Here is a 27,584-nt window from a genome sequence, read left to right on the forward strand (position 1 = left end):
TTGATTTCATCATGATAAATGCAAATTAAACAGTATGTGAACTGCTGACTTGCGGGAATAAATAAGCTGTTTTAGCGATGTACTACATTCAGAGCTAGAGACGACGACTCGCAGTCGGTAAGTCGTTTCGAGACTAGTTTATTCATACTTCGCAGAGCTGGTATTTAATCCCCAGCGTCCGCCGTCTCCGGGCGGAAATTGGCGTCAGAGATACTCCGGCGCGCTGGCTATTTGTGACCCAGTGCAGCTGCGCAGGAAGTGGGTCGCCACACTGTTCCCGACTCACTCACAGTCACACAGAATTAACTGACCGGCGACAATGCGTGACAGGTGCATTAATCAGTCTCGTTTATCATCGTCACTCTGCATCGCGTAAACGATACTTATAAAAACACACTTCAGGGCCGTGTCCGGGATCGCTGCAAATCCAAGGTCATTGCCGAGGGTTTTGTCAATTTAACATCGTTGTATCTGCCAGACTGCAGAATGCAGAATGCAGCCAAGGGAGCAAAAGCATTCTCTCCCGGGATAATCCCATCCCGGGACACTGGTGTGCCAGACTGATCCCCGGCCCCCGGGCTCCTCCTGTATGTGTGATTCCGCGGGGTCTCACCGGGAGAGTCTCGAACCCGCACATCCGGCGGAAGCTGCGCCGCTGGAAAACAGGCGGAAATACGTCTCTGCGGGAACGCTTCCGACATCACCGAGTTCGAGACTGGAGCCAGTTCCATTCAAACCGTTGGGAATTACACCCTGCGCGCGGCCATTAATGGTAACTGCGGGAGTTAAAGGGAAGGACGAGGAATCTGCTAAAATGTCCCCATCCCGCGGTCGGGAATATTCGCACATTCAGATGTTCACACAGCCACTCTCAGTCCGGTTCTGACTCCCCATTCCTTCAATTCCTTCCTCCCGGTCACACTGAACCGATTCACGTCCAGACTGAAACAGATGGGAGAATAAAGATGAAATAAACAGATTACACAACAGTGTCAGTAACAGGGGACCGGAGTTAATGCTTCAGCAAAACTCTCAGACAAATATCACCAGAAAACCCCCGGGTCCTCTGATATTTTATCGCATTGAACTCTCACACAAACACTCACATGATCAGCTCCAGACTCGTGAGGGTCGGTATGAGGCGGCGGAGAACGGGGACCGATCGGTCTGTCAGCGAGTTTGATCCCAGGCTCAGCTCCGTCAGTGATGTGTTTGTCCTGAGAGTGGAGACGAGATCCTCGGCTCCAGAATCTCTGAGACCGACATCCCTCAGCCTGGAGATGAGAGAGAGTGAGGGTGAAGGACACAGAGAGACAGGAGACGGTACAAATCCCCAGTGTTTATCAGTAACACAATTACGGATCACATTCATTTTCAGTGTCAGACACACAGTGACTGTAAACACAATCTCCAACAGTCTGGTACTTACAACAGTTTCTGTATTTTACACTCTGCGTTCCCCAGAGCCGCAGACAGCAGTTTCACTCCTGAATCTCCCAGTTTATTACCACTCAGGTCCAGATCCGTGAGTGATCCGTTTATAATCAGATCGTTGGAGAGATTCTTGGCACCAGAATCTGTGAGACCGACACCGTCCAGCCTGGAGATGAGAGAGAGTGAGGGTGAAAGACGCAGAGAGAGGAGATGGTACAAATCCCCAGTGTTTATCAGTAACACAATTACTGATCACATTAATGTTCAGTGTCAGACACCCAGTGACTGTAAACACAATCTCCCACAGTCTGGTACTTACTCCAGTTTCTGTATTTTACACTCCGGGTTCCTCAGAGCCGCAGACACCAGTTTCACTCCTGAATCTCCCAGTTTATTACCACTCAGGTCTAGCTCCGTCAGTGATGGTTTTGTACAGAGAGCGGAGGCGAGATCCTCGGCACCAGAATCTGTGAGTCCGACATCGAACAGCCTGGAGATGAGAGAGAGTGAGGGTGAAGGACTCAGAGAGACAGGAGACGGTACAAATCCCCAGTGTTTATCAGTAACACAATTACTGATCACATTAATGTTCAGTGTCAGACACCCAGTGACTGTAAACACAATCTCCCTCAGCCTGGAGATGAGAGAGAGTGGGAGTGAAGGACACAGAGAGACAGGAGACGGTACAAATGTCCATTGTTTATCAGTAACACAATTACCGATCACATTAATGTTCAGTGTCTGTCACCCAGTGACTGTAAACACAATCTCCCACAGTCTGGTACTTACCCCAGTTTCTGCATTTTACACTCCGGGTTCCTCAGAAATGCAGACACAAGTCTCACTCCTGAATCTCCCAATTTGTTACCACTCAGCATCAGACCTGTCAGTGATGGGTTTGTACTGAGAGCGGAGGCGAGATCCTCGGCTCCAGAATCTGTGAGACCGACTTTGTTCAGCCTGGAGATCAGAAAGAGTGAGTGTGAAGGACACAGAGAGACAGGAGACGGTACAAATCCCCAGTGATAATCGGTAACACAATTACTGATCACATTAATGTTCAGTGTCAAACACCCAGTGACTGTAAACACAATCTCCCACAGTCTGGTACTTACCACAGTTCCTGTATATTACACTCCCGGTTCCTCAGAGCAGCAGACACCAGCTTCACTCCTGAATCTCCCAGTTTATTCTTCCCAAGTCTAAACAAAAACAGACAAGTTGATGAACAAAGTGATTCAAACCGAGTGTCTGAGGGAATTTCTCTTACTCGGATATGTTAGGAAAAAATAAACCCTTCGGTAAATCACTGATCGGAGTTCCCGTCACTGTCAATGTCCCTCACTGGCTAGCTCCAGGGGATTCATAGAAAGTCAGTCGGTCAGTCTGTTGGTGTGACACTGTAAACTCCATGTATTCTGTCTCATTCCCTGATTGTCAGAAAAGTGTTCCTCACCTGAGAGTGTTGGAAAGAGCAGGGTTGAAGTGTGGGAGGAAATCCCACAGTGAGAAAGATTTGTGAATCTGGAGAGTGTCGATGGGAGACGGTAGGGGAGATCCCAGCTAAGGTAAAGGGATGGGAAGATTGAAGCTACAGAAAGAAGGGGAATGAAGTAGAGTGATCCGACAGAAGAAAGGAAAACACATCCTACAGAAGGAAGCGGATCTGGAAGAGATCCCAGAGGAGTATGCCGATGGGAAAATATAATCCTACAAAACGAGGGGATTCAGAAATAGATTGCACGGGAGGGGTGGGTCACAAATGAGGTCCACAATTGGCAGAGGAGGTACCCGAATGGGATCTGGGTATCTGCTAGTGAGCCGTCACACAGTTAGACTGAGTGTGAGAGAGAGGCACGGAAAAGGGTGGGGTAGGACAATCTCTCAATGGTATTTCTTTCCTTTTCACCGGGGCAATCTGCTGATGGTCTCTTGTTCCTGACAGTGAAGGCTGTGTGAAGCTTTGACCCATCAGTTGCAGTCAGTGTCGGTCTGGGTGTCAGTAACAGTGAGAAGGAAGATTGTCAATGGACGTGTAACGGGCAGCCAGAAACAAGGCCATTCCTGTTATTTACTACCATTAAACCAACGGCCGCTATCGACTGAAGTCACCAACATCCCACAAAACGTTTATATCCTGGGTAATTACTCAGCAGCCCTGCAGTTCTTTGTCACATTATTTGATTTACTGCAATTTATATAGAAGCATATAACAATTACAGAACGGTAACAGCCATCTCGGCCCTTCTAGTACGTGCCGAAAGCTTACTCGCACCTACTCCAACCGACCCGCACTCAGTCCATAACCCTCCATTCTTTTTCTGTCCGTATACCTATGCAATATTACTTTAAATGGACATAACGAACCTGCCTCTACTACTTCTACTGGAAGCTCGTTCCACACAGCTGCCACTCTCTGAGTAAAGAAACTCCCCCACGTGTTGCCAAACTTTTGCCCCCTAACTCTCAACTCATGTCCCCTTGTTTGAATCTCCCCTAATCTCAATGCAAAAAGCCTATCCACGTCAACTCTATCTATCTATCCCCCTCATAATTTTAAATACCTCTATCAGGTCCCCCCTCAACCTTCTCCGCTCCAAAGAATAAAGGCCTAACTTGTTCAGCCTTTGCCTGTAACTTAGGTGCTGAAAACCAGCTAAAATTCTAGTAAATCTCTTTTGTACTTTCTCTATTTTCTTGATATCTTTCCTATAATTCGGTGATCAGAACTATACACAATACTCCAAATTCGGCCTTTCCAATGCCTTGTACAATTTTAACATTACATCCCAACTCCTATACTCAATTTATAAAGGCCATCATAATAAAAGCTTTCTTCACCACCCTATCCACAATTTTACCAAATTTGAAACAGCACAATAGAACAGTTTCAGAGTTCAGAGTGAGAGATCAGTCAAGTTACCTCAACTCCTGGCACTTGTGCAGCCCGGGTCCCAGTCGCTGGATTCCTTCACACTGAATGTTGCATTTCTCCAGGTCGAGGTGTTTTATTGTATCACAGAGTCCGATGACATGAGACAAGACCGCGCAGTCAATCGGTGTCAGTGTCATTCCTGTGAATGAAAGTGTGTCCACAGATTCCAGTGTGTCCTGAGCCAGACCACGATTCTGAGACTCAAACAGGTAGTGCAATGTGTTCAGGAGTCTCTTTCTCCCAGTGTCACCCGTGTTTCTACTCTGGCGTTTAACCTCCTCCTTCACCCAATCAATCACCCGGCAGGTTGTTTGATGAGGAAATGGACCCAGAAACTCCTCCAGGCCCCGAGCTGTCATTGGGTTGGAGAGGCCAGCAACAAAACGGAGAAATACTTCAAATCGTCCATCTGTCGTGTTGTGGGCTTCAGTGAGAAATTTCAGGATATCCCCGCTATGTGGTTTCAGGAATTGTACGACTGCAGCTACAAACTCTTGGATGGTGAGGTGTGGGAATGTGTACACCACGCTCTGGGCAGAATCCTCTCTGTCCAAAAGCTCCATCAGGAACCCGGACAGGAACTGGGACGGCTGCAGATTGTAGTTGATCAAATCTCCGTCTGTAAACACAATCTTCTTCTCGGACACTCCTCTGAAGGCCATCTGACCCACCCTGAGTAACACATCACGGGGGTTCTCAATCTCCCGGCCGTGGTTTTTCAGGATATTGTAAATATAGTATGAGTACAGTTGGGTGATGGTCTTGGGAACTCTCTGCGGGTCCCTGAATCTTTGTGAGAAGAAGGGGCCCAGTGCCAGAGCGAGGATCCAGCAGTAGGAGGGGTTGTAGCTCATGGTGTACAGGATCTCGTTCTCCTGCACGTGTTTGAAAACAGCTTCCGCCACCGTCTGATCTTCAAAATACCTGATGAAATATTCCTTTCGTTCCTCACCAACAAATCCCAGGATTTCAGTCCAAACACTGATGTTCGCCTTTTCCAACAAATGTAACACAGTGGGGCGGGTGGTCACCAGCACTGAACACCCTGGGAGCAGCTTGCCCTGGATTAAACTGTACACAATGTCAGACACCTTGCACCGCCACTCGGGATCTGGGCGCTGGTGCTTGGGTTCTGTGTATCTCCGACTGTCATCAAAATCGATTCTGTGTTTGAATTCATCTAAACCATCGAATATAAACAACAATCCCTCTGGGTTCTTCCAGACCTTTCTCAGAGAATTCCCAAAGTATGGATACTGATCCAGAATTAGTTCCATCAGATTTATTCTGCAGTTAATGGAGTTTAAATCCCGAAATTTGAAACAGAAGACAAAGTGGAATTGTTGGAATATTTTCCCCGTGGCCCAGTCGTAAACAATCTTTTGTACCAGTGTCGTTTTCCCGATCCCCGGGACTCCGGCCATTACTACCGAGCATCCCGAAGTTGATCGTGTGATGAATCTTTTCATTTTGTCCCGGAAACTATGTGAGTAACTATTGTGAAACAGATGATCAATGTGGATTTTCTCCAGCTCGCTGCGCAGATGTTTCTGTCTCCACTCCTCGTGGTCTGTGCCTCTTGCCAGCAGCTCGTGTTCCACCAGTGTCCGATCTCGAACAGTAGAAATGACCGTGAGCTGAGCGTATCGGTCGACCAGCCGGAAAACCTTCACCTTCTCCCTCATCAGGATCGTGTTCCCTCTCAGTGTTTCAGTCTGTGTCCGCAGAGTCTCCTTGTGTTTCTGTTGAACATCTGAGGACGGACAGAAGTAGGTGATCAAAGCCTGATCTGATGAACACGGAACACCCACTTATTTCCCCTAATTTGTAAAAAAAAATGTTAAGTTTGGGTGAGGTCGGGAAATCGGAGATAAGATTGTGTGAAAATGAACGATGTCCCAGAATTCAGATCCGCTGTTCGCGTTTGTAGATTCCCCGGTGTTCCAGCGAGCACAAAGTGGGCACGTGATTCTGGAGAGGAGAATGTTGTGTGGAGTTGGGATTTCACTGCTTTCACTGTTCAGCTTATGCTGAACTCTGCAACACTGCAGACGGTAGAAGTGGGTGCGGGGGGCGTACCGTTCTGGATACTGTTTGTGGGGATGACCGACCAGGGACAAGTTGCAGTGGTTGCGTCTCTGGCACCGAGACTGTATCCTCAGCTCAGAAGGGAAGGAGGGTAAAGAAAGAGGGTGAGTAGCCGGATGTCGTGGTGCAAGTAGGGACCAATGACGTGGATAGGAAGAAGGTGGAGGTCCCACAAAGACGGTTTAAGGATAAAGGTGCAGAATTGAAGGACAGGACTTTCAGGATGAGCCGGCTACGTGCAAGTGAGGCTAGAAATAGGGAGATAATGCAGCTAAATACGTGGCTACGGAGTTGCTGCAGGAGGGAGGGCTTCATGTTTCTGGAAAATTGGGCCTTATTCCAGGGACGGTGGGTCCTGTTTCGACGGAACGTGTTGCAACTGAACTGGAGGGGGACTAGCATCCTTGCGGCAAGGTTTGCTATTGCTGCTCAGGGGATTTGGACGATACTTTCAGGGGGAGGATAACCAGAGTGCCAGAGCACATCCTGAGGTGGAAGAGGATACGGGTCATGGGAGAGCTGCAAATATATTGCATGGTGTAAAGCCAGATCTAACATATGCAGGCTTTGATAAAGAGAAGCAGGATAAAGTGTATAAAGGTAGCAAGGCAGAAGGGCTAAAGTGCGGGTATTTCTTTGCAAGAAGCATGAGGAGCAAAGGTAAAGAAATGTGAGCTGGCAGGAATTGTTTCTCAATATTCCCGGATTCCAGTGCTTTATAAGGGATACGGGGGGGGGGGGGTTGGGTAAGAGGGGTGGCATTAATGGTCAGGGATACTATTACAGCTACAGAAAGTTTGTGTAATGCAGCAGGAATCGCTTTGGAGTCAGTATGGGCGGAAGGCAGGAACAGGAAGGGAGCAGTTACTCTATTGGGACAATTCTATAGGCCCCCTAGTAGCAGCAGAGATACCGAGGAGCAGATGGGGGGGGGGCAGATTTTGGAAACGTGCAATAATAACAGGGTGTTATCATGGGTGACTTTAACTGCTCGAGCATTGATTGACTCTGATTAGTTCCGATGGTTTAGATGGGACAGATTTTTTTAGGTGTGTTCAGGACGGATTCCTGTCACAGTATGTTGACAGGCCGACTAGCGTTAGATCTAGTACTAGGTAACAAACCGGGTAAATTCACAGATCTCTCAGTGCGTGAGCATCTGGGGACAGTGTACACCGGTCCCTGGCCTTTACCATTATCATGAACAAGAATAAAATCAGAGAGGGAAAGATTTTCTTTTAATTGGGGAAGGACAATTTATGAGGCGGTAAAGCTGGAACTTGCGGGTGTGAATTAGATGATTTTTTTTGCAGGGAAATGCACTAAGGATATGTGGTCGATGATTAGGGATGTCTTGCAGGATGTTAGGGATATCTTCGTCCCGTTTAAGAAGGTTAAGAATGGTAGTGTGAAGCAACCATGTGTGACAAGTGAGGTGGAAAAGCTAGTCAGGTGCAAAAAGACAGCATGGTTCAGGAAGCCACGATGAGATAGTTCTATAGAGGAACAGAGGGTAGCAAGAAAGGTGCTTAAGAAGGTGCTAAGGGGAGATGAATGCGGCATGAGAAGGCCCTTGCGAGTAGGGTAAAGGAAAACCACAAGGCATTGTTCAATTATGTGAAGAACAAAAGGATGACAGGAGTGAAGGAAGGACTGGTTAGAAATAAAGGTGGCAAGATGAGCCTGGAGGCTGTGGAAGGGAGCGAGGCTCTCAATGTATACGTCTCTTCGGTATTCACTAATGAGATAGAAACTGATGACGGTGAGGACAATATGAGAGAGGTTGATGTTCTGGAGCATGTTGATATTAAGGAAGAGGAAGTTTTGGTGTTGTTAAAATACATCAGGACGGGTCAGTCCCCGGGACCTGACGGAACTTTCCCCACGAGGCCAGCGAAGATATTGCGGAGTGTCTGGCTGGGACCTTTATGTACTCGTTATCCACGGGAACACGGGAACGGTACCGGAGGATTGGAGGGAGGCGAATGTTATCCCCTTGTTCAAAAAAGGTAGTAGGGATAGTCCAGGTAATTATAGACCAATGAGTCTTACGTCTGTGGTGAGAAAACTGTTGGAAAAGATTCTTACAGATAGGGTATATGGGCATTTCGAGATTTATTGTCTGATCAGGGACAGTCAGCATGGCTTTGTGAAGTGCAGATCGTGCCTAACAAGCCTGATGGTATTTCATTGAGGAGGTGTCCAGTCATATAGTAGAGGGTAGTGCCGTGGATGTGATCTACATGGATTTTAGTAAGGCATTTGTCAATGTTCCACACGGTATGCTTATTCAGAAAGTCAGAAGGCATGGGATCCAGCGAAGTTTGGCCAGATGGATTCAGAATTGGCTTGCCTGCAGAAAGCAGAGTGTCATGGTGGAGGGACTACATTCGGTTTGAGGGTTGTGACTAGTTGTGTCCCTCATGGATCAGTATGGGACCTATACTTGTCGTGATTGGATGTTGGGGTAGAAGGGTGGTTTGGCAAGCTTGCAGACGACACGAAAGTTGGTGGTGTTGTGGATAGTATACAGGACTGTAGCAGAGAGACATTAATAGGATACAGAAGTGGGCTGAGATGCAGATGCAGTTCAACCCGGAGAAGTGTGAGGTGGTACACTTTGGAAGGACAAACTTCAAGGCAGTGTACAACTTAAATTGCAGGAAACTTGTAAAGTGGAGGAGCAGAGAGATCTGGGGGTAGATGTTCACAGATCCCTGAAAGTTGTCGCACAGGTAGATAGGGTAGATAAGAAAGCTTACGATGTGGTAGCTTTTATAAATCGAGGGACTGAGTTTAAGAATCGCGATGTAATGATTCAGCTCTGGTTAGACAACACTTGGTGTACTGTGGCCCGTTAAGGTCGCCTCAACTAGGAAGGATGTGGAAGCATTGGAAAGGGTACAGAGGAGATTTACCATGATGCTGCCTGGTTTACAGAGTATAGATTATGATCAGAGATTAAGGGAGCTAGGGCCTTACTCTCTGGGGAGAAGGAGGATGAGTGGAGACATGATAGAGGTATACAAGATATTAAGAGGAATAGATAGAGTGCACAGCCACCGCCTTTTCCCCAGGGCACCATTGCTCAGTACAAGAGGACATGGCTTTAATGTAAGGGGTGGGAGGTTCAAGGGAAACATTAGAGGAAGCTTTCTTTACTCAGAGAGTGTTTGGCGCGTGGAATGCGCTGCCTGAGTCAGTGCTGGAGGCAGATACACAAGTGAAATTTAAGAGACAACCTGACAGGTATATGGGGTAAGTTAAGGTGGGGGGGGGATGTTACATGGGTGGCAAGATTTAAGAGTTAGCACAATATTATTGGCCGAAGGGCCTCACATTTGTATACTATTCTGTGTTCTGTATTCTATGTTTCTTCTCTGACTGACGGAAATGTCTGATTAGCAAACTCATAGATTTCTCCAGGTGCACAGCCGAAGACCCGGACGGTAAAACGGTGTTCTGAAAAAAGCAAATGATTATCCGTCCGCCAGCCACAGCTCAAGGAGTGTATACTGAACACTGACAGTCTCGAAACATGCCTCTAAAGACAGGTATGCAGGCTCTCGGTGTCAAGGTCCGGTCCGTGAAATCAGCATTCCGGTTCACGGTCCGGTCGTGTTCCTTATCCCAGGTTTTCCGAGTATCCCTAGTTTCTGTTGAGGCAACTTATTCTTGTTTGGGCTGGCCGCATAAATAGTTTCAGGATTCAGCCTCTGGCTGCTGGATTGCTTCTGTCCAAACCCCCTGCCTGTTTCCCTTCCCTTCACCTTCCGCCTGGAGACCTGCCTTGTCTCGCCTCGCCTGTGTCTGGAGCCTTGCTTCGTCTTGCCTGTGTCTTGAGCCTCGCCCTGTTTCCAACTGTTTGTCTATGTCCACGCCTTCACTAGGGAGGTTCGGCGGATTTGCCGCTACCTAGCGTTGGGAACTATGGCGTCTTGTTCAGCGTTCTGCGTAATGAGTCCCGGCCTTGCTTCCCGTACCCAAGGAGGGGGTCCAGGCTCGGTGTTTTGTGTAATGAGTCCCGGCCGTGCGTCCCGTACTCAAGGAGGGCACCTGCTTTCTGTTCTGTGTGATGAGTCCCGGCCCTACGTCCTGTACCCAAAGAGGTGTCCCGGCTCTGTGTTCCATGTTCCTGTCTCTTCCTCGATTAAAGCTCTAGGTTCCTGTCATGTTCATATGCCTCGGTCAACACAGGAGTACCTTGCCTAGCCCGGTGCTGGGACTCTCTTCTCCTTTGCTGGGTTTCCCTTGTCCAGGAGTCTCATGCCCAGTCCTGTTGTCTCTCCCTCGACCAAGGTTCTGGGTTCTCGTCACGTCTTGTGCCTCGCTCAGTACAAGAGTACCTTGCCCAGTTCTATGCTAGGATTCCTTCGTCCTGTGCTAAGTTTCCCTTGTCCCGTCCAAGAGTCTCTGGTCCCTGCCTCTGCCTCTCCTCGTCCTGTAGCCTCGGCCTGCCCTCGCCTTGTTCTGGAGTCCGATCCCGAGTCAAGACCCAGGTTCTGGGTCCTTGTTCAGTCTCTGGCTCGGAGTCCAAGCCCAGGCTCCTAGTTCCCAGTTCCATGTCCTGGTTCCGCTATCCTCGTCAAGTCCTAGACCAGGCTCCTAGTTCCCAGTTCCATGTCCTGGTTCCGCTATCCTCGTCAAGTCCTATCCCAGGCCCGGAATCATTGTCTCGTCCGGGGCCTGTGTCATGTCTAGTGTCCTTTCGGCCCCATTGCCTTTGGTTCCTTCTCACACCTAGTCCTGTTCCTGGTAGTTCAGTGTCTGTGTCTTGCTTTTGGGACTACTCCCAATGACACTCAGAGTGAATTAAAGACTTTGAAATATCCAGTCCATCGCTTACCTTTCAGATGTCTGGGCACTTCAGATAAACCCCGCTCAGTGTCCATGTCGGCGAAATGGCCGCCACCTGTTCAAACAGATTAACCTGCATAAGGTATGTACTGTGTAAGACTGGAAATTCATCAGTATTTACATCTGTAACACACAGTGTATGGTTCACCTTACCACGTTCCCGTATTTCATTCAGTATTCTGCTAAGCTTCGGTAAATGGTGATGTAGTTTCACAAAGGATTCCCACATCACCCTCTGAGCCCCCGAGCCCTTCTCCATCACCAGATCCAGGAGGAGTTTGGAAGCGCCTGTTCGGTTTTCCTTCTCCGCCAGCTCAGTCACGCTCTGTAATGAACAATGGGGAAGATATTGCTAGCTTAGGGATGGGTATAAATCTACACTGAACATGGACTGACCCACCACATTCTACTCACTACAGATCACTCACAGCCATTGAAGTGTTCATAGCGGGGCAAAGATTATAAAAGATGCGAGCCGGGTCAGTCAGGAGTTCCTGCACGCCACAGGCGGCGGGGTAATTATCCCCTTGACGAGTTTTAAGAAGAGCACGCATAACGTGAGTGAGCCAGAAATAGAGTGGGGAGTTGAGGATTTGTGTCAGAGAGGGCTCAGTGCGGAGAGGCCGAGGCTTTAGTTAGATTTTCGTTAATACTTTACCTCTTTTTCATGATTAGAACAGTGGGATTGCCAGGCAGAATAGTGGAATGCTCTTCCTACAGGATGCAGCAAGGCAGGGGTAGCCTGACAACTGCTCCTTCAGGCATTTCCTCCAGCTGCAGCTTCTTGCAGACTGTGCTGAGGACTTGGAGCTGGGGCTAGATGACCCCACGATCATTCAGAATGCTAAGAGTTTGACTGACAGACTGTTCAGGGACGGAAATATACCTAAGGCGCAGTCCGTAGGTAATTGTGTAACTGTCAGGAGGGGGGAAGGGGATAGGCAACCACTACCGAAAACTTCTCTGTAACAGGTGTACAGCTTTCTGCTTCGGGGTGTTGCCTAGAAGAGGAAAGCTACTGAGATTATGCCTCTGGCACAGAGTTTGGATTTGCGACTCAGAAGGGGTGAGAAGTGGTGAGCTGTACTGAGTTCAATGTTCAGGAGAAAAGGCTGAAGATTCTCTTTACCAGAAGGAGACTTTTGAATGGTGTCTTGCCAAAGTCAGGGATATCTTCCGTCGAGTCTGACACATTCCTAAGGGCAGGATGAGTTGCCAGAGGTCGTGGTCCACGTTGGCACCAATTGCAAGACATGGAAATGTGATGAGGTCCTGCAAATTGAGCTTATCTCGTTAGATGATAAGCTAAAGGGCAGGAACTCCAGTGTTGTGTTCTCAGGATTGCTCTCCGTACCACGTGCGAGTGAGGTCTGAAATAGGACGATGTGGCTGATCAGATAGTGCATTATGGAAGGCTTCATGTGGAGTGGCTGTGCAGGAAAAATGTTGTTACGCCATTTTCCAGAGTCAGGACATTAAAGGGTGACCATGGTGAAACTAATGTTCCGAGCTGTATATTATTTCAATGCAAGGATTATTGCAGGAAAGGCAGATGAGCTTATAGCGTGGATCAGCACATTGAATTACAACATTGATGTGATTTGGTAGGAAGAGGTGCAGGTCTGGCTGTTCAGCATTCCAGCTTTCCTTTGCGTTAGACATGATTCAATAGAGCGGGAGGAATTAAAGAAGGAATTGAAATATTCTTTGCTGGCTACAGAAAGAGTTTACAAGCTGTGACACTTGCCAAAGTGGGTGTGATTAAGTACTGACCATGCAGTGTCCCCAAAATTTTGGATGGCACTGTATCTATTCAGGATATACACAGAGTATTTAGAGTGAGCCAATATCGCAGTTAAATCATGGACGCTATATAAATTACAGATAAGGAGGTGTTTGCTGTCTTGAGGTGGATTAGGGTGGACAAATCCCCAGGGTTTTCCTTCGCATCTTGTCTGAGGCTAGTGCAGAGACTGCGGGAGATCCAGCAAAGAAATTTGAAACGTCCGATACAAAAGTGTTGAGTGCTAGATAATGTTCTGCTGTTTGAGAAGGCTGTAGGAATACGCCAGGGAATTTCAGGTCGGTGAGCCTGACACCAGTGGTGGTAACGTTATTGGTAGGTATTCTAAGAGAATCGATATAAGTATTTGGATGGGCAAGGATTGATTAGGAATTGTCAATACTGATGTGAACCTGGTAGATCCTGTCTAACCAATCTTAGAGATTCTCGGGTAAATTACCAAGCAAGTAATGAAGTCAGTGGATGTTGTCTACGTGAACTGCAGCAAGACCTTTGACAAGTCCATCATAGGAGCCTGGTCAGTACGATTAAGTCGCTTGGCATTGATGACATGACAGTCAGTTAGTTTACATATTGGGTTTGTGAGAGAAGCTAAGACAGGTAGTGGAAGTTTGCTTTCTGACTGGAGGCTTATGAGTAAGTGTTGTGCTTCGGGGACCTGTGCTGTGTCTGATGTTGTCTGTCATTTATATCATCCATCAACACTGTATGATAATGTGGTAAAGAGGGTCAGCAAACCTGTGGATGACACCAAAGTAGGGACAGCGAGGAAGGTTATCAAAGCTTCCAGCGAGACTTAGAATATCTGGAAAAGGGTGGATTAAAATTGTCAGTTAGAATTTAATGAGGACAAGTGTGAGCTGTTGCATTTTTTGTGGAAAAAGCACGATAGCACGAATACATTTATTGGTAGGGCATTGAGCAGTTTGGTAAAACCAAGGTATCAGGGATTAGAGATCCAAAATTTCTTGAAACTGTTGTCAAAAGTAGATAGCGTTGTAAAACATTAAGGGCGTGGGTCTTCATAAATCAAAGTTTTGAATACAGAAATTAGAATAGAGTCATGTTTATTAGAGATGTTAGGGAGATTTTAAACTAATTTGTCGGGGAGTTGGGAACCAGAGTGTTAGGGTTGAGAATGGGGAAAACATAGACGATAGAAAGGATAGGCAGGAGGTAAGGACAGTAACAGCCTGTGGCTTGAGTTACAGGGTAATAGACGCGTGGTGCCACAGAGAACAACTAAGGCTCGACTGAAAGTGTTATACTTGAATGCACACAACTACAAAAAATAAAATAGACGATCTTGAAATTCAGCTAAATAATTGCAAGTACGACATTCTGCCATTCCTGAAACTTGAATAAAATATGGCTGCAATTTGGAGCTGAAAGTCCAAGGATATATGGTATATCGGAACGATTGGATAGTAGGTAGAGGGGGTTGTGTGGACCTGTGTACATGAAAGCATATTGAATCATTAGAATGTGTTGAGATAGGATCGGACAGTGTAGAAACTCAATGGGTTGAGTTAAGAAATAGCAAGGGTAAAAGGACCCTAATGGCAGTTGTATACAGGCCTCCAAACAGCAGCCTGGATGTGGATTTCAAATTACAGCAGGAGATAGAAAAGACGTTGTCAAAGGTCAACGTCATGATAATCGCTGGCGATTTTAAATGATAGTGGATTGGAAACACCAGGCCACTATTGGACATCAAAAGAGGTAATTTGTAGTTTTTCTGAGACATGGCTTTTTTAGAACTGCTTGCTGTTGAGTCCACTTGGGGATCGGGAATGTGGAAGATTTTAAAAGCTTGCAGAAGAAAACTAGAAAACTAAAAAAGAACATTTGCAGGAAAATATGAATTATGAAAGGAAGCTGGGGACTAACGTCAAAGAAGATACCTAAAGATTTTTTTTAAGTATATAACGTGTAATGAGAGTTGTGGGTAGATATGGGACCAATAGAAAATGACTTTGTAACTATTGCAGTGAGACACGCAGAGATGGCAGAGGAACTGAATGTGTATTTTGCATCAGTCTTCACAGTAGAAGAAGTCTGCAGTATACTGGGCATTCAAGAGTGTCAGGGAAGTGAAGAATGTGTAGCTTAAATTACGACTGGGAAGGTGCTCAGGAAGCTTAATTGTCTGAGAATGGATAAATCTCTTGGACCTGATGGAATGCACCCTCAGGTTCTGAAGGAAGTAGCCGGTGACATTGAGGAGACTTTGACAATGGTTGTTCAATAGTCGATAGATTCTGGCATTGTCCACGATGACTGGAAAATTGCAACTGTTACTGATCTATTTAAGAAGGGTGGGCGACAGCAGAAAGGATACTATAGACCTGTTAGCCTGACATCAGTTTTTGGAATCGATTGTTAGGGAAGAGACTACGGAGTAGCTGAAGGCACAGAAAAAGTTAGGTCAGTGAAGACTAGATGGACCAAAGAGCCTGTTGCTGTACTGTATTCAACGACTACGACTAGGTCGAAGTATGAGAGGGTCATTGTTGATTTTCCCTGGCGTAATTGCTGGTGAACCACAAAAGGTTCACACTTCACTGCCAGGCTCCATGAGGGGTCCAGTGTCAGCAGACAGCTGGGAATTGGCAGTGAGGAGCAGACAGCAAATTCTGATCTTCTGTGCACGTGTGGTAATGTTGAGAAAGAGGTTTGGATTGAAATTGCCGGCTGTCTCCTGTGGAATGTCGAGTTCGGAATGGTCTGGCTGGCAATAGGTGAATGCACTCCAGTATCAGAAAGACGACTGGAAAGCTGTTTATTTGTAATTCTGTGTTAGCTTTAGATGCTTGGAATATTTTCAGTGATACCGATTTTGCTTTTTTCAATGATAATAGTACATGTGGTGGTAGTTACAAACTCACAGTGGAACAGTCACAAGGATCAGAAAGTAACGGAACAAAGAGGCATGTTGGGATATTAACCAGCAAAACGGATCAGCAGTTTAACAGAGACGAGATTCAGCTCTGCCTGGTTCAATGATGATGGGGTTTAAGCTGGACCCGAGAAATGAGCTGAGAAATTAATCACTATATATTTGATTTGTGAAAAAACCCGAGGTTTATCAGGAGAATACAGGCTAATGAATGGCCCTTCAGGTCGAGCATTAGGCGCATGATGTGATGTCAGACAGCGAGGTGTAAAGTGGTTCTCTGTTCACTTGCAAAGTCCGTCAAGAGTCACACACTAAAGTCACCTGTCAATCATTGTCTGCATCCTAACCTGTCCAAAACTGAAAGTGTTTGGAAAACTGGTCAGGGGATTGTAGTGGTGAATTTAGGCTCAGTGTATCCGCAAACGAAAACACTTTTCCTGATGTTGACCAGAAACATTGTAGGATTTTCATAGCCCAGAGGTGCCGTTACACCGGTTCAGTCGGTCTGATAAATTCAGTAGAATCTAAACTCAGTGTACTTCCCTCTCACTTACGTGATACTCTGGCCCGGTGAAGTGATCATCGCCCATTAACATGAAACCGACTCCCTCCACACCCTCCTCAATCGCCTGCTCCAGTCGCTCCTTGTAGAATCTCGTCAACCGGAAAAGTTGGTGATCCTCACAATTTGACAGGAAGGCGGAGAAGGCCGAGTTCAGATCTGTAGTCAGTCACAGAACATAAAATAGTAGATGTACACGATGCCAATTTAAACCAGTCCCTTCTTCAGGAACATGGTCAATATCCCTCCGTTCCCGGCCGACGCATGAGTTCAAACGTTTCTTCGATGCTGCCGAGAGTCCGTTTCTAGTCCCTCCCTCGGCAGCACATTCCAGAAACTGATCTATTTCTAAGGACAACATGCTTCCTAGATCCCTTTTGAACTTTCCCTTCTAACCTTAATCCTATTCGCTCGGGTATTTAACATTTGCCCTGAGTTACAGACTAGCTACCTTAGCTATGCCTATCATGAATTCACACATTTCTCTGAGAAAAGGTCTCAGTGTCCACCGGTCCGGAGAAAGCAACCCGAGTTTGTTCGACCTCTTCTGGAAGCCAATATTCTGTAATCATTGCTACACACATCTGCACTCTCTCCAGACACCCCACATGATTCTCGCGATGTGTTTATCAGATCAGTGCACAATATCAAATGTTTTTCTTAACCAAAATTCTTCCAGATACAACACAATTTTCAAAAATGCATACTCACACCTCCCACTTGCCGTTGCACGCTGCCAATTGCGTTGCCAATTTCAGGAAACTAAGCACATCCATCACAAGACCCGTCCGTACATCAATCTTGCTAACGGTCCCAGCAAACACTGTGCACGTTACTCGCGAAGTTCACCTCCCAAAGTTCAACTCCTCATATTTGCCCTAATTCATTTTACCTGGTGACTGTCTGTTCATATTTATAATTGGATGCTGAACATTTCGACAACAGTCTCAAATTTACAAGACAGCGCCAACTTCTGTAAATCGACGAATCAGTCCACCCATGTGATTCTGTAATCGTTTTGCGTAATGCATAGTTTATTACTAATTTATATACATCACACACGACGCATGGCGAAGCAGTGACCCTTGCGGACACGACTAGTCATAGACCTTCACCCAAAAGAATGCTCCTCTAGTCCTGACTCTACTTTATGTCAACGAGACATCTTTGAAATCAATATACAAAGTCTCTGCTTAACATTCCTGAACCGGAAATCTCGATTGTTGATTTCCCTCTTGAGATGCGGCCTCACCTGCTGTCCGTCCAGCATTGTGTGTGTTGCCTTCTCTACTTACTCTCTTGTTTCAATTTTATCCCGTTCACCCTATATTGGTAGCTCACTCAGATTCCCTGTTTAAAATTTATCCTGCTCGCTGTCTCCTGCACCTAGCCCATTCTCCCACAATATACCGTTCTTTATCTCGGCCACAGAAAGCAGACTGCGGGAAACAGCCCGCACCTCCACTGTCCGACAACCCAAAAATCCGGGGAGAATTCAGCATTTCCCTTCCCAAAGAGAAAACAACATCTGTTTCTCTCACTGGCTGTCGGAGGCGTTTCCCACATCAGGGCGTCCCAAATACTGACAGGAATTCCATCTGCTCCCTGGACTGTTACATTGCCCGCTGGTGTATTGCTGTCTGAGTGTTACCCACACCCGCCTTATTCCAAGAGCTCCTTCTCCTTTCAGTCAGGTGAAGATTTGCCCGGAGTTATTCGGCTATTTCCGTTGTTAGGTCCCTGCGCTGGACCTGATGAATTGTTCCATCGCTCAAGGCCGCTTTACCAGTGCGATCAAAGACACCGTTTGCTATCACTGTTTGTGCCCCTTTAGCGCCCACGTTTATTACTCTGAATTATTGATGATTCGACTAGACGTGTACCATGATGACAGAGTTTTAACGAGAAAGAGCCCAGTGAGCATACCTGTGTCCATTTTGAATCTGACTGACGTTGCTTGCTTGCCGTCTGCTTGTCCGCCTTCCGGGTGGAAGGAAGTACCACCTGCTGGCTATTATCTGCAGCAGAAATAAACCAGAGTGAGTCGGTTCCTCTGCCCTTCATAATTTAAAACACTTCTCTAAGGTCGCTGCTCAGTTTCCTACATTCCAGGAAGTAAGGACATAGAGTGGCATCCTCTCCCCAGCACTGAGGCCTTCCGGCCCTGACAGCACACTCACAAATCAGCCCTGCACTGCTTCCACTTTCATCAGGGAGTAAGGACATAGAGTGGCATCCTCTCCCCAGCACTGAGGCCTTCTGGCCCTGACAACACACTCACAAATCAGCCCTGCACAGCTTCCACTTTCATCAGGGAGTAAGGACATAGAGTGGCATCCTCTCCCCAGCACTGAGGCCTTCTGGCCCTGACAACACACTCACAAATCAGCCCTGCACAGCTTCCACTTTCATCAGGGAGTAAGGACATAGAGTGGCATCCTCTCCCCAGCACTGAGGCCTTCCGGTCCTGACAACACACTCACAAATCAGCCCTGCACAGCTTCCACTTTCATCAGGGAGTAAGGACATAGAGTGGCATCCTCTCCCCAGCACTGAGGCCTTCTGGCCCGGACAACACACTCACAAATCAGCCCTGCACTGCTTCCACTTTCATCAAGCCTTTTCAAACGGGGTGGCTGGAACTATAATTTGTATTGCAAACACAGTCTCACCAACGACTTATAAAACGGCCCGATTGTGGTTAACAGAACTCTTTGCAGTTGGAACTACCCGGTTTCAATTTCTGAAAGTTTTTGGGAGTTTGCAGTTTCTCACCGCGATCGTATGGTTATCCTCCGGGTGATCCAGTTTCACCCCAGTCTTAAGACGTGTAGGTGTGCAGCTCGTAAATTGTCCTGCGGCAAGGTTAAATCAGGGGACTTACTGGGCTGATGTTATCTCACAGAAAATAATGTCCCAACTCCTGCACTCAGTACCCTGAATGCTGAAGGACAACTTGACAAACACCCCTTCACAGCCCAGTGTCGCCGCATTGAGTGAACAAATCAGTTCCTCTGGTCTCTGGCAATCTCAGACCATGAGCCGCTTGTTGCAATATTCAGAATAAAACTGAAGACCACCAGGAAAACCAACGTACCAGAATAGCGTTAGAAATATAGCAATATAGAAACCATAAATCATTAAATAACAGTAAGTGGGATCAGTCCAGGAGTAGCCTATGGGCTCAGGGTGCCTGACACTCCGAGGGAGGAATTGTAAAACTGCCGGATCAATCATTAACAGCCTCAGACATGCGGGTGATGCGACTCCAATGGCTGAAAGTGAGAAGGATCTTCAGAAGCTTCTAATGAGCGTGAAAGAAGAAAGTGGGAAAGTTGACTTGTTCCTCAATATTAAGTTCACTGGCCAGCCCTGTCAACTTCGTGGTAATAAATGGAAAGGAAGTAGAAGCAGTAACAGATTTTGTCGGTTCAAAGATTTGTATAGATGGTAACTGCAGCCACGAAATTAAAAAAAAAACAAACAAACAAAAAAAAAACTCTTGTTTCTGGACAGGACAGCAATGGGAAATTTAGATAAAATTCTAAAGTGCAGGGACATGACATCGTTTACGAAGAACCGTAGCGTCGGGTCTATGGTATTTCCAGTTGCGATGTATGGCTGTGAGAGCTGGACTGTTAGTGAGGCTGATTATAAAACAATCGACGACTTTGAAACTGGATGCTGAAGGAAAGTGTTAAGAGTGCATCCGATAGCAAGAAGATCGGACAAGCCAATGCTTGAAGAAGTGGAGCCAGACAGCTGACGAGGAGGCTTGAAAATCTCCAGTGGGTTGGCCACGTGTGGAGCGCGCGAGGGCTGTGGGCGGGGCGGTGAGCTGGTGCGCGCGAGGGCAGTGGGCGGGGCGGTGAGCTGGTGCGCGCGAGGGCAGTGGGCGGGGAGGTGAGCCGGTGCGCGCGAGGGCAGTGGGCGGGGCGGTGAGCTGGTGCGCGCGAGGGCAGTGGGCGGGGCGGTGAGCTGGTGCGCGCGAGGGCAGTGGGCGGGGAGGTGAGCCGGTGCGCGCGAGGGCAGTGGGCGGGGCGCTGAGCTGGTGCGCGCGAGGGCAGTGGGCGGGGCGCTGAGCTGGTGCGCGCGAGGGCAGTGGGCGGGGCGGTGAGCTGGTGCGCGCGAGGGCAGTGGGCGGGGCGGTGAGCTGGTGCGCGCGAGGGCAGTGGGCGGGGCGGTGAGCTGGAGCGCGCGAGGGCAGTGGGCGGGGCGGTGAGCTGGTGGGCGCGAGGGCTGTGGGCGGGGCGGTGAGCTGGTGCGCGCGAGCGCAGTGGGCGGGGCGGTGAGCTGGTGCGCGCGAGGGCAGTGGGCGGGGCGGTGGGCCGGTGCGCGCGAGGGCAGTGGGCGGGGCGGTGAGCTGGTGCGCGCGAGGGCAGTGGGCGGGGAGGTGAGCCGGTGCGCGCGAGGGCAGTGGGCGGGGCGGTGAGCTGGTGCGCGCGAGGGCAGTGGGCGGGGCGGTGAGCTGGTGCGCGAGGGCAGTGGGCGGGGCGGTGAGCTGGTGCGCGCCAGGGCAGTGGGCGGGGCGGTGAGCTGGTGCGCGCGAGGGCAGTGGGCGGGGCGGTGAGCTGGTGCGCGAGGGCAGTGGGCGGGGCGGTGGGCCGGTGCGCGCGAGGGCAGTGGGCGGGGCGGTGAGCTGGTGCGCGCGAGGGCAGGGGGCGGGGCGGTGAGCTGGTGCGCGAGGGCAGTGGGCGGGGCGGTGAGCTGGTGCGCGGGGGCAGGGGGCGGGGCGGTGAGCTGGTGCGCGAGCGCAGTGGGCGGGGCGCTGAGCTGGTGCGCGCGAGGGCCGTGGGCGGGGCGGTGAGCTGGTGCGCGAGGGCAGTGGGCGGGGCGGTGGGCCGGTGCGCGCGGCAGATGTGGAGGCTGCAGAGTCAGGGATGGGGAACGGGGAGCGCGTCCCTCGGTCCCGTACTGTGCTGGCCAGCTCACTGAATGAGTCAGAAGTTCGACACCTTGATACAGCTGGGGCACACGTTTAACACACAAAGCTGAACGCAAATCATTAAATCAAGCAAACCGCTTGTGGTCAGTTCAACTATATAAATAAAATAATATCTCCTTTCACATGCTAGTAAGCTCACATTAATTGAATTGTCAGAGATTTTTCAGTCAACGCAACAAAACCCATAATTGGACCACCCGTCCAATCGAAACTGCCGTGTAGATAATGAGAACACGGCTGAACTGATCTAAAATGTCATTACGTATTCCCCCATGCGGATCCCTGCATCACTTCAAGTCCGTCTTTGCTTCCACTGGCCATTGTGGAGAAGAGGTCAAAACACCCTCAATCGACACAGGAACAATAGATGTATTGGTCTGAAATAGGAAATTCCGGAAACAGAGACGGTGCTTGCAGTTTGCATCTCGCACCCTTGCTTTGAAACTGTTGGGCGCTGATGTTAAACTTCACCTGACCGGTGGAAAATGTCACTCGTGCAAACAGAAAACAGTAGGAACACAAAGAGCACCAGCAGCAGAAGTAGCGTAAAAAAAAACAAATATCTCCTTGTTCGCTGATCCAAAGCACAGACAAATGTTTAGTTGGAAATAAATATGAAAAAAAATATCCGAAGTTGAATCATACTCACCTTAATTCCCCAAGAACATTCTGACAGTGTGGGTACTGTGGGCCATTACCCCGCCGAACGCCGCACACGGAACTTTCGTAACCATGGCAACACACAGAATGCTGGAAGGAACTCAGCAGGTCAGGCAGCATCTCTGGATAGGTGTAAACAGACCCTTAATCAGGACGGGAGTGGAAAGGGTAAGGGGGCAGATGATTGACTGATTTGAATGGTGGGGCTTGTTGTCCTCTGAGACTCGGTGCTCAGTGTCTGTGTGTAAGCGGCTGCCCGTCAGAGCACGTTCCTCAGAACAGGGAGCGGCCGTTCCGCTGAAATCCAACCCAACCGGTTCGACAAGACACTGTGGTTCAGATGTGAATGCAGTTTAATATTGTATTTAACCCTTTCTGCTCCAGGGAAGAGCGGTGGAACCAATGGCGCGATGTAAAGAACACGACCTGGGGCCTCCAAGGTGACTGGACTGTCTCTCCACAGATGCTGCCTGGCCTGCAGAGTTCCTCCAGCATTGTGTGTGTGTTGCTCGGATTTCCAGCATCTGCTGTTTTCTCTTGTTCGAGAGAGAGCGGTGACGGGTCGCCGTCCCGGGGGATATTTCATATGTTTCTACCAGGGTGAAAGATTCCTTCTGCTCGCACTCAGTCGTACCCAGCTCGCGTCTCTTCATCCATCTGGACAATGGACTCGTTAGCACGAACACGTCAGGACTCCCTTCTCCCACTAAATCCACTCCCGATCCCGAAGAGAGCCTCGCCTCGCTGAATAGCTGTGCAGAATCATAGACAACACATACCTCTGATATCGTAACCGGTTGGTGATCAGTGTGGTCCCGGGAAAACAGTCTGATATCCGGGTGTGACATCAATGGGCCTGGAACCGGTTTGTTCTCCCCGTACGGAGAGTTGAGTCGATGCTGCTGCTCCCGAGGCCGCTCGGCTGTGAACCGATGGACAGGGCCGGGTGAGCCGGGGATAGAGCGGGACTGCCGCGGTCCGGGTCACACTAACTCACACCGGCTCGGGACGGGTCTGACAGCGGGAGGAGTCTGGAGTGGTCACTCATTACAGATGGACAGGGCCGGGTGAGCCGGGGTAGAGCGGGACTGCCGCGGTCCGGGTCACACTAACTCTCAGCGGCTCGGGAAGGGGCTGACAGCGGGAGGAGTCTGGAGTGGTCACTCATTACAGATGGACAGGGCCGGGTGAGCCGGGGTGGAGCGGGACTGCCGCAGTCCGGGTCACACTAACACTCACCGTCTCAGGACGGGTCTGACAGCGGGAGGAGGCGGGAGTGGTCACTCATTACAGATGGACGGGGCCGGGTGAGCCGGGGTAGAGCGGGACTGCCGCAGTCCGGGTCACACTAACTCTCACCGGCTCAGGACGGGTCTGACTGCGGGAGGAGGCGGGAGTGGTCACTCATTACAGATGGACAGGGCCGGGTGAGCCGGGGTGGAGCGGGACTGCCGCGGTCCGGGTCACACTGACTCTCACCGGCTCAGGACGGGTCTGACAGCGGGAGGAGGCGGGAGTGGGATCAATGTAGCAACCCTAAAGAGGAAAACAAGCAGGCTGCGTTAAACTTTCTGTCGGATTTCCGCCCAGATCGATCCTTTTTCTTTCATCGCAACAAGTGGGGCGGAGTTTCTCTGTTTAACCCAGCCAGTCCCAGGCTGAGAATTTGATCCAGCCCGGGCTCTGGGAGGGTCTGAGCTTCCGCCCCCTGTGTGTAAACAGGACTGCCCGGTGCAGGTAGTTTCAGCTCCAACGTCACTCACCTGTTCAGGTACCGGGAGCGGCCTTTCTGCTGAAATTAATCCAAACACCTCGGACTATACATATTCACACTCAACTGTAACAAATTTGGTCAAAGATTTCCTCAGCGCCTCTCGATTCAGGGGAATTGATTAACTCTAACTCTAGAGATTATTGCAGTTCCATCCGGACAACTATTTTTACAAGAAACCCCCTCGCCCAGTTAAGAACGGGTCTCTTTTCACAAGCAATGTTTGTTGGTTCACACCCCGTCGGTAATACTTGTGCAATTGGTTTCCGGCCATTCCAAATGGCCAGACGTTTTCCCGGGAAAGGTCTCCTAGATCGGTTTAAAAAAAAATCCTTGAAGAATATTTTCTAGTCAACTGCAGACGGTTCGAGTTTGAGAGAAACATAAGGTGCTGGAAACTCGCGGCAACCAGGGCAACAACTGTAACTGCTAATGTTGCGCGTTCGGGACCCTGGGTAAATCATGTCAGAGATCATCTCGCTCTTCCCTGCAGCAGAAAGAGTTAAGTACGATATTGAAGTGACTTTCCTTGCGCCTGCCTGAGGGTGTATTTTTTTCAGACCCGGTTGCATTTGATTTCTGGAGTGGGGCCGCTCCCTGTTCTGAGGAATGTGCGTGAACAGGCAGCAGCTCTCACACAGGCCCCGAGCACCGAGTTTCACAGAACAACAACCCGAACCTTCAAATCAATCCATAATCTGTCCTCTTCCCCCTCCGTTTCCAATTTCACTGATGGGTGTCTGCTTGAAGCATCGACATTGTCCAGTTCCATAGATGCTGATCACTACATCCCCAGTCTTGGCGTTATCTGTAAATCTGCTGATCCAGTTGACCACATTATCATCCAGATTGTTTGGTTTGATGACAAGGAACAGCCGACCCAGCGCTGATCCCTGCAGCACTGTATAGTACACAGGCCTCCAGTCAGAGAGGCGACCATCTACAACCACATCGCAGCTTCTCCCACCAAACCACTGTCTAGTTCAATATCCTGCCTTATTTTGAGTGTCCAGCAACTGAAACTTTTTGACTAAACTCCCAAGTGGAACCTTTGCAAATGCCTTGCTGAAGTCCACTTAGGTAAAATCCACTGTCTTGTCTTTTGTAAGAACGCTGAGGCTCGACCTACCAGGCACAACGCCATGCTGGGCATCCTGGATCAGTCAAAGTCTATCCAAATAGTCACAGATCTGGTCCCTTAGAATAGCTTTCAATAACGGTCCCACTACTTATATCAGGATTTCCGGTCTTGAATTTCCTGGTTTATATTTGGAGGTTTTCTGAAGCAGTGGAACCAGTCCCCCGCTACCTCACTTGTCGCAATGGATGATTTACAGATCTCTTCTCGGGCCTGCAATTTCTGCACTTGCCTCCAGACCATGCAGGGGAGGACCTGGTCAGATCCTGGAGATTTATCGTACCTGAGACTGCAAATAACTCCTGCTCTCTCATCTGTATGGGGTCCAACTACTACACCGTCCTTTTACAGTATGGGCGTCCCAGTGCATATGAGAAAAGTTAAATTCACCTTCCATCACAAAGTATGTTTCTACAACAGACTGCAATCTCTCCGTAAATCTGCTCCACTAAATCCCACAGACTGTTGGGTTGTCTGTAATATCGCCCCATTAACGTGGTCGTATATTTCTTATTCCTCAGTTCTGCCCATAAAGCCTCGCCAGAGGAGTTCTCCAGTCTTTCCTCACTGAGCACTGCCGGGACATTTTCCTGCCACTCCTCCCGCATTTAATTACACACGCACTGACGCAATTAAAACAATAGAAACCCAGAGCAGCCATTCCTGCCCCTCCTGCAACCAAACCTCACGAATGGCTACAATGTCACAATTCCACGTGTTGATCCATGCCCTGAGCCCATCTGCCTTTCCTTCAATGCTTCTGGCACTGAAATGTACGCAGCTCGGAACATTAGTCGCACAGTGGTTAACCTGCGATTCCTGACTCTGTCTGTGATCCTAACAACATCTGTTTGAGAAACCTGGAAAAGTACATGGATGGTAGGGGATGGAAAGCAGGTCAATGGGGCTTGGCAGACTAATAGTTTGACAGGGAGACCGGGAATCCTGCACAGCAAACACCCGGTGTTGGATATGATGCTGATGAATCATGCACGGTAAAGCTCCCGGATTGGGATATGGTGATTGATAATAGCGCTTAACGAAACAGAAAGACTGGGAATCGGGTCTGGTAAGAGTCCCCATGTGGGTTAAGGAGATTGAGAACCGTGCTTGGTAAAACACCAGCTCTGGGTTGGAGATGGGTAACAGTGTGGGGCAAAACTCCCCATGTGGAATCGCGAGGCAGGGAACCGTAACCTCACTGTGGATTTGTTCACTGACGTGATAGACCATGACTAACATCCTTGCCTCTGTGAATGAATAAATAGTTTGTCTAATAATTCTGACCAGACTCAGTGACTCCCTCACTCCTCCATGTCTCTTTCACTCTGGTCTCCTCTCTATTCCTCTCCCTCTCCCCTCCCAACTCACCACCATTCAGCCTCACCCCTGCTTGCTCACCACCCGCTCGTACTCACCCTGCTTTCTGCACCACACACCTTCAGTCCTACCTCGAACCCGTTGCTCACCCCTCTTTCATTGGCGGCATTCTCACTCACACATTTTCTTCGCGGCCCATCTCAGTCACCCTTCATATTCACTGCATAGTCCACACTACACACCCTTTTCTGCCATCTTACTCATCCCTCTCTCCTCGCCTCCCCAATCACTCAGACCTTCATGATCACTACCCTATCCGTCACCCAACCCACCACACGCCCACGTACTCAACAGTCCTCCCTTACTCCCTCTTACCCCAAAATAGATAAAAGACAATAGGTGCAGAAGTAGACCATTCGGCCCTTAGAGCCTGCATCACCATTTTGAGATCATGGCTGATCAATTCCTATCAATACGCGGTACCTGCCTTGTCCCCATATCCATTGATTCTCCTATCCATAGGATACCGATCTAGCTCCCTCTTGAAAGCATCCAGATAATTGGACTCCACTACCTTCCGTGATAGTGCATTCCAGACTCCCACAACTCTCTGGGAGAAGAAGTTTTTCCAGAACTCTGTCCTAAATGACCTACCCCTTATTCTCAAACAATGCCCTCTGGTACTGGACTCACCCAGCAACTGGAACATATTTCCTGCCTCTATCTTGTCCAATCCCTTAATAAGATTATATGTTTCAATCAGATCCCCTCTCAATCTCCTTAATTCCAGCGTGTGCAAGCCCAGTCTCTCTAACCTTTCTGCGTAAGACAGTTCAGACATCCGAGGAATTAACCTCGTGAATCTACGCTGCACTTCCTCTATAGCCAGGATGTCCTTCCTTAACCCTGGAGACCAAAACTGTACACAATACTCCAGGTGTGGTCACACCAGGGCTCTGTACAAATGCAAAAGGATTTCATTGCCCTTGTACTCAATTCCCATTGTAATAAAGGCCAACATTCCATTAGCTTCTGCACTGCCTGCTGCAGTTGATCATTCACCTTCAGTGACTGATGAACAAGGACTCCGAGATCTCTTTGTATTACTCCCTTACCCAACTTTATACCATTCAGATAATAATCTGCCTTCCTGTTGTTACTCCCAAAGTGG

At 48.8% G+C, this 27,584-nt stretch overlaps 1 protein-coding gene across 4 annotated transcripts; it reads right to left on the bottom strand.

Annotated features, from left to right (window-relative positions):
• LOC132390132 (NACHT, LRR and PYD domains-containing protein 3-like) lies at window positions 1-24,962 on the bottom strand. Of its 4 annotated transcripts, none has more exons than XM_059962727.1 (12): window positions 22,964-24,962; window positions 18,506-18,597; window positions 16,572-16,738; window positions 11,468-11,639; window positions 11,304-11,369; window positions 4,358-6,122; window positions 2,550-2,636; window positions 2,224-2,394; window positions 1,754-1,924; window positions 1,430-1,600; window positions 1,107-1,274; window positions 1-942 (listed from the first exon to the last, which is right to left on the bottom strand). In XM_059962727.1, exons 2-12 carry the CDS (start codon window positions 18,513-18,515, stop codon window positions 858-860), a joined length of 3,033 nt encoding a protein of 1,010 aa, XP_059818710.1. In that variant the 5' UTR covers window positions 18,516-18,597; window positions 22,964-24,962; the 3' UTR covers window positions 1-857. The 4 variants fall into 4 exon arrangements, with proteins under 4 accessions (XP_059818710.1, XP_059818711.1, XP_059818709.1 ...); XM_059962728.1 differs by lacking the exon at window positions 22,964-24,962 and adding an exon at window positions 22,174-22,916; XM_059962726.1 differs by lacking the exon at window positions 22,964-24,962 and having other exon boundaries at window positions 18,506-20,435.
• Window positions 24,963-27,584: the final 2,622 nt, after the last annotated feature.

This window comes from Hypanus sabinus, unplaced genomic scaffold, assembly GCF_030144855.1.
Source record: "Hypanus sabinus isolate sHypSab1 unplaced genomic scaffold, sHypSab1.hap1 scaffold_781, whole genome shotgun sequence".
NCBI classification, from domain to species: domain Eukaryota; kingdom Metazoa; phylum Chordata; class Chondrichthyes; order Myliobatiformes; family Dasyatidae; genus Hypanus; species Hypanus sabinus.

Coding starts and splice junctions, on each gene's coding strand:
- LOC132390132 (XM_059962727.1), bottom strand. Junction 6,123..11,303: donor AGTGCCCAGACATCTGAAAG/GTAAGCGATGGA, acceptor GTCCGTCCTCAG/ATGTTCAACAGAAACACAAG. Junction 2,395..2,549: donor TGTAATATACAGGAACTGTG/GTAAGTACCAGA, acceptor TCTGATCTCCAG/GCTGAACAAAGTCGGTCTCA.